The sequence below is a fragment of the Camelus ferus genome, chromosome 15, assembly GCF_009834535.1.
Source record: "Camelus ferus isolate YT-003-E chromosome 15, BCGSAC_Cfer_1.0, whole genome shotgun sequence".
NCBI classification, from domain to species: Eukaryota; Metazoa; Chordata; class Mammalia; order Artiodactyla; family Camelidae; genus Camelus; species Camelus ferus.
Window position 1 is genome coordinate 5,508,938 of NC_045710.1, and position 14,073 is coordinate 5,523,010.

A 14,073-nucleotide genomic window follows, 5' to 3' on the forward strand; every position below is an offset into this window, starting at 1 on the left:
AATCTGGACCATTTACATCAAAATTGTTATGTGAGAAACCAAGCCTCCTCTTATCTTTAAAGCCTCTGACTTATCACTGGGACTCTGCTCAGCAGCCTTAGCCAAACTGACCCCAGCCCCTCTCTTCTAGCACTTCTTCACGAGCTGTGCCTGGGGTCTGCCCTTCTCTCCCACTAGACCAGACGCTCAGGAGCCAGACCAGCCCTCACTCCCCTCTGCATCTCTCCAGGGCCAAGATAACCCCTGGCCTGTATCACGTGCTCGATGGACAATGGTACCTACTTATCTGTTCCCATCTTTACTACCAAAGTGGTAATTCCTAACACCTAAAATTACAGCCACAATCCAGCAACTTCCTGTTATAAAAATGGTCTAAAAGTAACAACCCTCACTACAGACTAACATTTCCCAGTTCTACGATTCTCAGAATGATGCCAATTTGTCAAAGGTCTGTCTTCTACACTGCTGTGACCTAGTTTCCTTGGGTCCCGGTTTCAGAGAAGGGTCTTAATTTTGACCCAGTCCGTCCTCCCCGGAACGTAACTGACAGTCACACGCCACACACGTGGCTTTCCCTTACTGTGCCTCGCCCTGCTGTACGTTGTTTACTGTCCGACGTAAAGATGGCTGACCTACCTGCTAACCCACGTTACCAGCCCAGCCAGGGCACTGGCCTGTACAGCCACTCCTCTTCATTTTACAAGAGCTAAAATTTCAATATCCTGCATTTACCAACTCTGGAGTTAGAGACAAAAGCAGGGAAAAAGGCTTAATATTCTCATTACTTTCCAGAGGTTCCTGATCGCAATAAAATCAATACAAAAAGGAAAACAATGCAAGACCAGCCTTCTGGCCTATTCCAATCTATTCTGTCTTTGCTGAAATGGTCCCAACATCCTCTTGTCTTTAATATTCCAAGTAGGGTTTTTTTTTTAAATCAACTCACATGTTTCCTACCAAATGCCATATCCCTAACACAGTTCCTTTATAAATTATTTCATAGTCCTGTGTGCTAAAATGGAGTCTATGCCAAAAACCTTCTTGGAACAGCATATTTATTTCTCCATTAATTTATATTTTCATACCTTAAAAAAGAAACCTAACTCTTTAGAAATGAAACATTCCAGTCCATATGGAAAAGTGTAACAAATACACAATTCAACAACACCCAGAATTCTAGCCTTCGACTTTGATTAGTTTATCAGAATTTCCATTCGATTCCAACAGAAGGCTGAAGCTTGATGTTGTAATGCCAAATGTACCAAGATTTTCCTTTACTATGTGGCTTTAAAAATATTTTCCAAGAACAAAAGGATAATCTCAGATGAAGGACCCTTAACCATTTAGTAACCAAAGGCACCAAAGACCAGCTAAGGGTACCCCCGCCCTGTCCTCGACCCCATCCCCTCAGCTCTAAGCAGATACTGAAAATCTTCGTCACTTCTATTCTTGGTAAGTAGCTAACGTGAACAGCTGTGCCAGTCCCAGTATTAGAAAAGGCCCCGCTAACACTCACAGTGAAACTCAAACTCCAAAGCCTGAACAGTTATCACAAGATAAAATATTCTGGCCAAAATTCAATGTATACTCTTTAAAAAACTGAAACATCGGTAGAGACTTATTAGGCAATCGAGACCTTTCCAAGTATGACTTGATCCTCCACTAGCTAGGCATTTCTTTTCAAATGTCACACCTCGTAAAGTAGCCTGGACAAGGCAGGCGGGTGAATAACTATAACACTGGATCTGCAGAAAGAAGAAGGTGACAGCCGTGTGAAACTCCAACCTTCCCACCTTAATGGGGATTAACTCTCAAGATTATTTCTGAGATTTGACCCTTTCCTAAAGATGAGAACTAGTCAGACAAAATTTAACCTGAAATTCTGTTGGCCAATTTAAGGATGAAATTACTAAGTGATGAAATACAAGAATTACATCTTCATCTGTCCCACGACACGCATTCCAAGCCCTCTGCGGCCCTGACTGCCCTGCTATGGCTATAACCTAGTCTTTCAAGGTTCCTCTGATGTCTCAGAACACAACAGTGTCCTTCAGATTAGACTGACCACCGTCAACCACGACAGAAACTGCTACCTATTTCCTGACGGCCGCTAAACCAAATCTGGCCGAGCTGTGTTGTCTGGGCTCAAAAAGACTTCCACAAAAAAAAAAAATCCAGAATTCCAGCTTCCCTTGAAAAATCAGCTTTGGCGACCATCTGCAAAAGTGACCTCAGAAAACGGCTGCATCTACACTTGTGTTCATTTATCTTCCTGGCCTGGTACCCTCCAGACATTGGGATTTGGAATTTATGTTGGCAATACTTCGCCTAACCCATGACCTCCTCAGGTAACAATACCTTAAAATAAACAAGAACTCCCAGGGTTTATTCATAAAATTCAACGCTGGTCTCAGGCAATTCCCCTTCTATACAATTAATTTCTAGAACTTCACTGAAAATCTTTACATTTACCTTTGAATTTAATATTGTTAAATTAGATACATTCAGTTCAGTCACTATCTATCGAGTACCCAGAATGAGTGGTTCCGAAATTAGTGGCCTTACAAAGGCACAGCCTCTTTCTCCGTCTTTAACAAGGTAAGTACCACCTGAATGTCTCTCACACATTGTAGTCTTACCTACGATTTACCTTTGAAAAGGAAATGAAGGGATTCAGAATTTTGTGTGTGTTTGTAACAGCTGGGAGCTGTTTATTTTAATATCCATGTAACTGAGTAACTTAAATATATCTAAAAGTATGTATTATTTACAACTCTGACCCTCCACAGATACCTAGTTTGGCACAGAAAAACCTCTAAAAGCTGAAGTTTCTATGGGATCATGGTTTAAAACAAAAAGTATGTTACATCTTTGTCTGATGCCAAGACAGGAGCAAGGCAAGCTGGTCAGAGGCCTGGACTTGCATGAAGAATGAGGTCCATCTGGTTGGCACCTGGGCTGATCCCCTGGCCTCCTCAGTCCATGAGGACACTGGCCACCGGGGACAATCCACTGATGACCCGTCCTGCTGGCCGAGAAAGTCAGGCTTCCCCAGACTGGCTGGTTGGGGGACACGGGAGGGGGGAGAGGGGGGAGGTGTAGTAAGTATCTCGGGGACCCCACTGTCAGGGGAGAGAGCGGACACCAAAAGCAGACCTTTGTTCTTTCTGCACTCTGAAGGCTTCTTTTCTCTGAATAGCTTGATAACAGCACTGATAAAGCTTCTCTTTCCCATCACCCCTCACCACCCAACGGTGTAATGACAACATAACTGACCAGCTGAGGATACTGGTACCTCTCACAGTCATCTTCATCTCCCTTTGAATACTCAGTCGCATTCCTCCAAAACTCTTCCATGCTTTGTGCATCTCCTTTCAAGTAACCCTCCTGAAGAAAATAAAAATCTGCCAGAAAGACTGATGCATCTTCCTCCTAATCCACGGAGACGCACTGTGCAGCCATCTCCATAAACCTCACAGCACAGGCCCCCTAACGCTTATGGCTACAAGGCCAGTAAGAAGCGCAGTGGTGACCAGATGGAGGAGACCAGGTCATGGTGACTGAACCTGATTTGGGGAGCTCAGCAGGCTGGGGGGCCCGAGGAGGAGCTGCAAAGACAGAGGAGCCCCTCATCCAGTGAAAGGTCACCACTGCTCTCCCGACCCCACACCCAATCTTGTAGCCAGAGAGGGTGCTGGTGCCAACGAAAGACGCTGACAAAGTGAAAAGCCCCTCCCTGCAGGGCTGCTCAGAAGCTGGGCAAAGGTCCCTCCTGGGCCAGGGGCCTCCGCCTGGCCGCCCGGCCAACTCCTCTGGTAGCTGCTGTCTTGGAAAATGCGAGAATCACTGCATTAAACTGCAGCCCCTTTCTTCTTTTCCCGTATGTCTAGCACGCTGTCTGACACACACCGGACACTCCGATACCCACAAAAGGGATCGCTGCAAATGCAACCGACCCTGAAGAACCAAGGGATACGCAGACCGTGCCCACCACGAGCCTGGAAAAGCATCTTGGCAGCTGCAGCACCCACCACGGGCTGAGCCCCCGCTGTGCTTGGCCCTCCGCCCGGCCCCCGGCCCCATTTTACAGACCAGGAAACTGACGCTCACTAAAGCTCAGTCCACGCTGAGGCTTCACTGCTAATGAGTGACGATCAGCTGGGAATTTAGCCGGTCTGTGCTCCTTTCCACCCTCGCCCCGCTTACTTGAAACACCCTCTAAGCCAGCACTGGTCCTGAGCATGAGGGATGCAGACCTGAGTAAGAGGAGGCCTTATGCTTAAGGAATTTACAGCCTGGCAGGGAGGCGTGCGAAGTAACCAAAAAGAATGATGTGCTGCAGGTGCGATGAGGGGGGAAAGCAGGGGAGGGGCAGGAGGCAATGCCTGCTGGAAGGCCCTGATTGACAAGGCAGCCAAATCCCGAGAAACCCAAGGGGATTCTCCCACCACGCCTTTGCAGAGTGAGGATGATACACATTTCCCACAAGTAGCCAGTGGAAAGGGACAAAGACACCCAAAACGTGCCCTGGAACTCCTTCTTGAGAAAGCAAGACCTAGGTGATGGTGGGCTTCTGCTTTGCAGACGCAGGAGAGGCTGGGGGAGCCCAGCACGCAGGACAGAGGTTGAGCAGGACCGCTGGCTGGCTGGCTGTCTTCTCTCAGAGCTTCCTCTGAAGCCCCAGCCTCACTGCAGAAACACTGCAGAGGCTGGAGAGACAGCTCCTCGAAGGGCCCCAGCCAGGACATCCACGGCCTCAGGCAGAAGTGTGTACTTACCCAGGGCACATGTCACACATACAACAGAGGCCTGAAAAGGAGTGGCAATGACTAGAACGGATGGGATAGACCTTTAAAAGCTGCATCAAGGAGGTACAGGATTTAGCTGAATATTGCAAAATACCAGCTTGCCAGGCCAAACAAGTGTGGAGGGGATTTCAGGCAGAGGAAATCGTTTGATTAAAGGCAAGCAGTTAAAAGACAGGAAAATGTATTGGGGGAACCTGAAGTAAACTGGTTGTGCTGGAACTTCAGACAGCAGACCAGGACTGAACTGCCAGCCTGACCACTTCCACAGACACGGGGGCTTCTGGCAATTTCCTGCTCCTGCGGGGAGAGAGAATGGGCGGGGGTTCCCAGAGGGAAGCAGGCAGTAGGAATCAGTGAGCAGGCCTCACAGTCAGGAAGGACCCCAAAGTTAGACTTCTGACATTTCCTACACAGAGGTTATACGCATGGTCACTAGAGATACAGTGACAGGACTGGAGGCATGTGCGTCATTCAACTAAAAACTTAGGGCCAACTGCCTAGTTGCACCATAAAGTTTATTTTTTCCCAAATATTGTGACTATGTTGTCAATAGCACCATTACACTGCATTATATTTTGGAGATTACATGGTAATTGGTTACATGCAAACATTTAAAAAATGCATTACACTTTTATAGACTTTTCATAATATGGAGAACACTAAAAAATGTGGCCAGGTAGCTCTCTACCTCTGATGGTGGGGGAAGGGGGTTAAGAATGAGCCTGGTCAAAAATGCATGTTCCCTGGCCCTCACTCAGTGGGTCTGGGTGGACCCTGGGAATATATATATATTTTTTAATAACAATCCCACATGAATTTTGATTCTAGTGGTCTCAGAGCCACACTTTAGAACTCACTGCAACAGGAGGCTGTGAAGTTTTAGACAAGTGGCCAGTCAGCATCTCCTGTCTCAGTTTCCCACTGGATTTGGCTATCACTATTGCAGAAGTCTGATTATAATGGCTGTAAGAGTGAATAGAAATTAAGAAAATGGAAAAAGCAAGACTGAAGTATTCTTTCAAAATGGGTGACTGAGAAGAAAAGAGACAGAATGAGGATGTGCATAAAGAGCCTGACAAAAAGGTTTTTATCTGTATTCATCACATAGAGAAGTGAGTAACTCTGTAAAGTACGTGTTAGCAACCATAATGTCCTGGGTAGGATTTAAATGCCCTCCAGATCCACTCCCCCCTTTACTCTGTGTCCCCAAAGCGCCACACAACCCTGTGAAGGAGACACCAGCGGGACACACAGGGCGGGAGGCGGGGGCATTCATCCCCCCTCCCCCACCCCCAAGTCCACCACAGGCTGGCCTGGTCCCTCACTGGGGGCCACGGCTGCCCCCTGGCAGGCAGCCCCCAAGCTCCCCCATGGGGTTCTGGTCCCTCTTCAGGCTCTTCCCTCCTCTCGCCCGTCCAGGCCTAGAGGAGCTGTACTGGGAGACCACACTATTCCTTGCGGATTTCCCTACACCTGCCCATATTTTAGTAAATGGTTCTTAAAGTCTCCCTGGTTACCTAGTTCAGTCTGTCTCCTACCAAAACCCTGATGGACACATGCAACATTAAGCAGAATATAAATGCCAGAACAGTGCCAAATCCAAAAAGCTTTTGTGGTTCAAATAAGACAGCAGTCATATCAGATGGGATTCAGGGAAAGATTCACATGCAAGGTGCATTGGATGCGGGCTTGGAAGAACAGTTACAATTCTGACAAGAAAGGAGGGGGCACATCACTACCGCCTGCTCAGCTCTCCTGAATGTCTCTTCACACGTCAGCCATCTCCCCTTTTCCACACCCTACACACTAACCAAAGCAGGACTTCAGGCTTCACCCATGGTGTTCGTAAAATCATTACATGGTGACTCTTCTGAGAGCCCTGTTTATGGCTTGTTCTACTTTTAAAAAATCTTACCAAGTTCTATCATCGTAGGATCCTGTTGTGGGCACAACAAGGGGGCTGGCTGGTGACATGGTGACGCACGGGTTGGTAAAGAATTTACCAGAGATTAAGCATGGGAGTAGAAAGGGGTTTATTAGGGTACACTGCCACAGAAAACAGAGGGCCACACAGACGAGGGGTGCCTGTGCGAGCACCAAGGGCTGGTTATTGGGGTGTTATATAAATTTGGGTCACAAGGTGCCTGATTGGCTTGTGCACAAGTCTGATTGGTTGTAGGTGAGGTAAGAGGTTTAGGGTCCTGAAAGGCGGGTGGGGTTTAACTCTGATAAGGCAGACATTACCTGGGGCTATTAGTCTGTTAGTGGAAATACGCCCAGTAAAGAATGTACTTTACCACAGAGCTCAGACATGGGGGTTGTTGGACTTTGAAGGACGCCAGTTGGCCCAACAAATCCCACCTGTTAAATTGACTGCAGGTAGAAGCTGTGTGTGAGCCATTTTGATTATTGCCCTGGAAAGCCAGCCCTGAAGGGCCCCAATAAACACAGACTAGGTTTATTTGTACTCACCCAGGCATAAGGAAGCATTTTTAAAGCAGGAGACAAAGAACTCTTGAGCAGTAGGAAGCAGAAAAACCACTTTTGACTCCAAATTCAAAACAAGATTTTAATCCTACTTTAATCGCTGTGAGAGGGGTATGACAGACCCTGAGCCTGATGGCTCCTTTCCTAAAAAGGAAGTCCTGGAGATTTAAAATGGAATACATATGAACAGATGTTAACTTTCCAAAAGAAAAATATAAGACAAACTCCACATATTTCGGAATGTGTGAAGGGGAAAGGAATGTGCAGCAAGTACTAGCTGGAGCCAGGCACTTTACATAGATGACGTATTTTGATCTTCACAACGGTCTACAACAGAGATACCACTCATTATCTTTATTTTACAGATGAGGAAACTGGGGCTTAAATATATACACATCGTAATTTGCCAACGAGCACAAGGCTGGCAGAATCTGGTTCCAAACCAACCACGCCGTTTCCCCCCCACCAGCGCCCTACAACTTCCTGTGGGTGAAAGGAAGTGGCCCAGGGAAACCGTCAGGGGCTGCAATTCAGGGCCCGTGGTCCTCTGCCTCGCTGCTGCCTCAGGGCAACCAGAGAGGCAGTTTCAACTTCCTGCTGAAAAGTTCCAAGTTTATTAGTCCACTTGCCTCCCCTGAGTTCTTATTTCTATTCCCTCCAACTCAGTCCAAAAAGAATTTGGGACAGCTTGATGAAACAAACACAGAATCAGGGAATTTTACAACTTAAGTGCAACACACATTTTACACAGGAGGAAACTCATTTATGTAAAGTGACAGATCTAAAATTAGTTAACTGACAGGGCCTAAAATACAGATGCAAGATTCTCAGGCCCATATGCCTTCCTTGTTGAGAGGAATCTTCCACAGCAGATTGCCTCGGTACGGCAGGGCTCTCGTGAAGAAGACTGAGGCTCATTATGGGTGTAAAAGTAGACAGGAGAGACAAATGAGTTAAATATTTATGTCCTAAACCTAAAGCATTCAAATGGCAACTTTAAAATAAAATAAATCTTTGATTTGCTTGTTTTGTTGCCATTCACCTTCTTCTCCTAAAAGTCATAATCTTAAAAGGCTCAAAATTGAGAACGTCATTTATTTCTTCATCTATAAAATGGGGTTTATCCCAGTAGAGCTGTAGGAGGATTGAAAGCCATAAACGTTTTAAACCACTCTTTTCCCATTATTTCAGCGGGGGATGGGGAAGTGTTACAAGTAGCAATCAGCAAAATGACCAAAAAGAAGGAAAGCAGAGTTTCATAAGCCTCCGTGCTCTTCCTCTCTCGCGTCCACACGGGGGTCTCCCTGTCCCACCCACCCCCACCAGCACTCCAGTGTTGGGAAGCTCCCCTTCTCCACCCTGTCCTCCAAAAATACACTGGCACCCCAGATCTAAAACCACCACCCTCCAAAATTATTTGCCACAAGTTAAGATTATAAATTAAAACTGACCTTTAACTCAAATGCTTAACACCGCACTTGTGTATCTGCCTAAAGCTAAAATACTTCAGGCCTTGAATTTTTTCTGACTTCATAAGGCGTTGAGAGGAGTCAGGGAAATAATATAACGCACGTGAAAGAGATCCATAAACTGCCTGGTATTACCCATTTATAATGATGACCTGGGGGTTGGTAACATACAAACAGCTGGTCCTTCTTTCTCCCTCCTCCAAACCCTTCCAAATATCTTGAGTCTCCCCCTTGCCCCTCCCCTCACCCCAAAAATTCAGCACATCAGCTCTAAAACAAGGACCCTGTCCCCAAACAGGACTGTGTGATGAGGCCAGTCTCATCCCTAACTGGCTGTCTGCCAAGTACGCCATCCTGGACATCACATCACCAGGGAAATTTACTCCCATTTTACAGTAATTACAGCATCATGGGAAATAAGGAAAGAAAAATGGTTAAAAAGGAAAGGAAGGAAGGAAAAATAAAGGGAAGAAGGAAGAGGAGGGCTAGTTATCAGACCCCTCAGTCTAATAGCTCAGAGGGTTAGGTAAGTCAAATGCAGCACAACATATAATGTTGAGGTTAAAAAAACAAACAAAAAACCTCTATATAAATTTAAAAAGTTGATTGATCTGGGACATATAATTATTCTCTCTTGTCTGGTACTCACATTGGGGTCTTTTAAAAATTCACCACATCAGCAACTAACAAAGAATACAATTATGTTCAATGGCATCTGACGTCTTCCCAGTGGCACGTTTGGCCCCTGCCTTTGGCACAGCTCTCCCTCAACCCAAATCCTCCCTTTAATGACAACCACCCAGAAATAAAGTCGTCCGGAAGGCAAGGCCTAGAGAGGGGAAACATCATATGCTAAATTTGTCCCATCTTAAAGCATCATTTAACCTCACTCAATAGGAGATTCTGTATTTTTATTTAAATGTAAGGCCTACTTAACAAATACTGTGGTTATCTCAAGGTCACTCTGGAATTCTCAGGAAGGATGAAAGAATCCTGGAGTCTAAGGCAAGCAAGATCCTTTGCTACTTTTCCTTGCCTGGCCTTACTGCAAAATATTTCCTCCTTTCTCTCCTACTAGACCCTGCAATGTACATTCTTATACTCCATACATACCAATCATGTCTATCATTTCATAAATTCTACACTCGCTCTTATAAAAAAGTTAAACTATTTTCTGGCCCTAAGGTCCCTTTTCTTCCTCTGACATCATACAACTGCTTTTATAATTTCCTAAATTTTCTAAACATTGTTAATCAGCACATACCAAATTAACAAACTAACAAGTTATATTTTTACACTTTTCATTTCCCGATTTGTCTTTTTCCTGTTGAATCACACTATTTGATTACAACTAACCCTTAGGTTTTCTCTCGACTTGGGCTCAATCAATTTACATGTTACCAAAATTATTTTCTGTTTTGCTCAACTTCAAAATAATGGCTCAATAACCATTTATTCAACCAATTTTACTAAATGAGTTTTTAGTTATTCTAAGAGCTTTATCAGCAGAGAAGTCAATTCTTAGGTGCTTCAAAGAAACAGTTTATTAAAAAGTTAAGGCTTGAGTGGTATTTTTTATATATATATTCTTTTTATTGAAGTATAGTCAGTTTACAATGTTGTGTCAATTTCTGGTGTACAGCACAATGCTTCAGTCATACATGAACATACACATTCATTTCCATATTGTTTTTCATTATAAGTTCATTATAAGGCTTATGTGGTATTAATCCATCATTATTAACACTTGCTTAGAGAAAACAACCCAAGGTACAAATGGCTGTGCAAACTCAGAGTGCTCCCAAGGGAACGAAGGTGTCCAAGGCACCAAATCAAATCCTGTAGATAATAAAGGAGGAAAGTCAAAAGCTTAAGCCCTGTCCCCTCCCTTGATTCCCCTCTTATGTCAGCACTGAAAAGAACTTGCTCTGGATTGCTGAGATTTTTTTCAGTGAGTTCATTAACATCACTTTTAAAGTATAAGTATAATATATCAATTAAAAGGTATTAGTACAGTAAGGAAAATATTTCGTCATGATTGGGAGAGAGACAAAAAGGGAGAGAGAACATATTCCTGCTCCCTAAGATAAGTGAAAAGTTACAGGCCTACCTCCCTTGCTCTCAGCAGCAAAGCACTTTTTAAACAGACATCTACCCTGCATTAGCCGACACCCTGGCAGCAGCCTACTTAAGTCAAGAGGGTTGAAATACACTAAATGGTCACACACTGTGCTTCACTTCGGAAAAGTGAGAATCCTCCACAGGGCTGAGAAGATGAAAAAACCCGAAGTTCTGATCAGTTTATTAATAAACAGAGAAGACTACTTTCTTACCGTGTAAGATTAATTTCACTACTGGCACTTGAATCTATTCACATGATACACATTGTAACTGTTGTTCAAGATGTGTCAGGTTTAGGTATTTTACTAAGAACCAACAGTTAAGACAGAAATATAAGTAAAGAATGCAGATTTGAACAGGAGGCAGGATATTTTTTATACTCATTGGACATAATTCAGTCTTCTTTTTTTTAAACGGTGAAGCACAAAACAGTCAGTGTCACAATGTTAGTCACTGGAGTCCTTTCCCATCTTGCTGCTATGAAACAGAGTCTGGACACAGAGGAATCCTGTATTATAAATGAAATCCCCGATGACAGCAATGTCAGCAACACATTCAAGACAAGGACAGTGAACCAGGATCCCCTGTAAAGTCAAACACTTCTAGAGCAAGTCCACTTGAAATAATTTGGAGCAAAATTTTCAGTGAACTACCTCTAGCCTAGGGCTACAGCAATTACCTAGCCCCACCAGCAACTACCCTAAATGTCACTCTGACACAATACTTCCAAACTTTCTTTTCTGAATAAAAATGGCGCTGCTTTTCCCATCACAATGCTTGTTTATTTCTCAATAATCCTTAGGCCTTTTCATACAAATTCTAAGTGAGGACTTAAATGACACTCTTCCTAACACAGTGTCAAATGCTTCTTTGGGCGCGGTGAGCGGGGTGGGGTGGTTTCTCCTATCTACAAGGTTGCCACTTTCTCCGCTAGAAACCCTGGGATCATTAACTCACTTTGACTTTTCTCCGTAACCTCTGCCTTCCTCCAAACTGTTGCCTCTCTCTAAAATAAGCCACACTTCAACGCAAACTGTCCCAAAGAGCCGATCGACCGCTGACCCCTGAGCTGGCATCCTCCACGCGACACACGCCGTGTCTAGCGCACTCTCCACTTAGACACATCCATCCTTTCCCGGAGGAGCAACGGGTGTCAGGCGTGCAGGGCACAGACACTCGGCTCCGCCAAAGCACAGCCTTTCCACGCACTGGAAGAGGCTTGGGGACTCGGATCGCCCACTGTCCGGCGCACGCACGCCCCGAGTCCCGCGCTGCTGTGGCGGGGAGCAGGGCCAAGCATGCACGCGCGCACGTCGGTGCCCGGAGCCCCCCCGGGTTGCACGGGCAGGGCAGGGTGGGGGCTGGGTAGGCAGCTGGGGAGGGGCACCCGACGCGAGGCGGCGGGCGGACAATAACAGGCGGGTCGCCGCGTCCCTTCTGGGGACCTCCGCCCCAATGCGCGCCCCGGGTCCCCGCTCCCGCGAGGATGGCACACGGCCGCGGAGGGGGCGGTGAGGGCGCGATGCCAGCGGGGCCGTCTCGGGTACCTGGTCGATGGGCAGCTGCACGGCGTTGCTGAGGGGCTGCAGCAGGGTGGAGCCCGTGGTGCTAGTGGTGGCCATGGCCGGCCTGGCGCTCTACCCGCCGCGCTCCGGCCGCCCGCGCCGCTCGCCCGCGCCTGAGCCGGGCAACGCCGAGGATGGGGATGCAACCGGCGCGCCTGCCCCCTGGCCGCCCGCGGTCGGAGCGCGCGGGGCGGGGCCGGGGAGTGGCCGGGGGCGGTGACCCGTTCGGCCCTCCCTCCGCGCCCGCGCCCCCGCGCCCCCGGCCGCGCCCGCGTCCGCGCCCCCGACCGCCCGTGCCCGCCCCGCCCCCTGACTTCCAGCAGCTTCCAGCCGCCCCCTCCCCACCTTGCGCGCCCTCGCGCCAGACAGTCCCGCGGCCCAATCGCGGCGCGGCGCCCCTACGCCGGCAGCCAATCAGAGGACGCCGGCCGCGCCGCGCCCCGCCCCCATCCCAGGCCCGGGCGGAGAGCCGAGGGGTTGTTTGGCTGCGGTGGGTAGACGGCTCGAAAGCATCGCTGTCGGTTCAGGGTGCCCGGGTGTTCTCGTCCTCATCCCTTTATTCCTCCTCATATGCCCGAGGTCTGGGGCCAGCCCACCCCTCTCTAGGAGGAACGGTGGACAACAAAGGGGAACGGGGTGGCTGCCAGACAAAGGGGCTACTTGAGGGGCGCCGTCGAGCCAGCGCTGGGGGAAGTTGGGAACACAGCCGGGGGCTGGGAGGAGGGCAACAAACCAAAAAAGTGACCTAGATAAGAGCCCCTTTGTCTTAAGTATTGCCGGTTATGTGTGATTTTCGTTCACCCTCAAGCCGAGCTGGGCCTTCGCGGGTGAGGCTGGTCCGGTTCGACGCCGCGATTAAGCCCGGCCCCAGGGTGGGAGCCATTCTAACCTGTACCTGCGGCATCCGCGTCGAGGGCCCGCCTTCCTTCCTCCCCCATCCCCCCTCGAATGCTGTTTCTCAGCATCGCTTCACCCCTGAATCGTCTGCTCCCCCAGACTTTATAGTTGTGCTGTTCCCAAAAATATTCAATGTGTGGTGGTTTGTGTGTTATGTTGTATATCTAATCTATTTGCCCAAACTTAAAAATAAATCATTTGAGTTCCTCGAAAAACAAGCGTCGACTTTGTTTAGAAGCTTTCAAACAGGAATGCGGTCGTATCAGGAGAACTCAAAATTCAAAGATTTAGGAGTGAAATTTTTGGTAGAAATAACCATTAGTTAATGAGCATTCAGCCACATGCTTTAATGCTTTAAATGCTGCTTTGAAAGTGTAAACTCAATCCCCACAACAACCACTTGAGGTAGGTACTATTACCTTTAACCAAAGAAAATGAGTTGCAGAGAAGTAACTTGCCTGAGAGCACAGCTAAAAAAGAGCGGAGACAGGACTGAGACCCAAGATGTGTGCCTTCAGAGGTCACCTCTTAAACACTAGGCCCTCTTCTTTCTCATACTTAAACCCAGTCCAGAAATTTTCATCAGCTGTCTGGTGTCCCATTTACTTAATTACTATTTGGATGATGAGAGGGACAGATATGAATACATGAGCTTCAGTAAATCATTCTCCTGGACCTTAGTTGTCTCTGTGTAAAGGAAGGAGTTGAAGTAATTGATCCAGTCCC

The 14,073-nt window shown here is 47.1% G+C and overlaps 1 protein-coding gene across 2 annotated transcripts in view; it reads right to left on the reverse strand.

Moving 5' to 3' along the window:
* Nucleotides 1–12,641, reverse strand: part of MBOAT2 (membrane bound O-acyltransferase domain containing 2) — a 110,849-nt gene extending 98,208 nt beyond the window's left edge. For both annotated transcript variants that reach the window (XM_032496983.1, XM_032496981.1), the window contains exon 1: nucleotides 12,433–12,641. In XM_032496983.1, coding sequence (XP_032352874.1) covers nucleotides 12,433–12,507 — 75 coding nt within the window. In that variant the 5' untranslated portion in view covers nucleotides 12,508–12,641. The remainder of the gene's footprint in view (nucleotides 1–12,432) is intronic.
* Nucleotides 12,642–14,073: the final 1,432 nt, after the last annotated feature.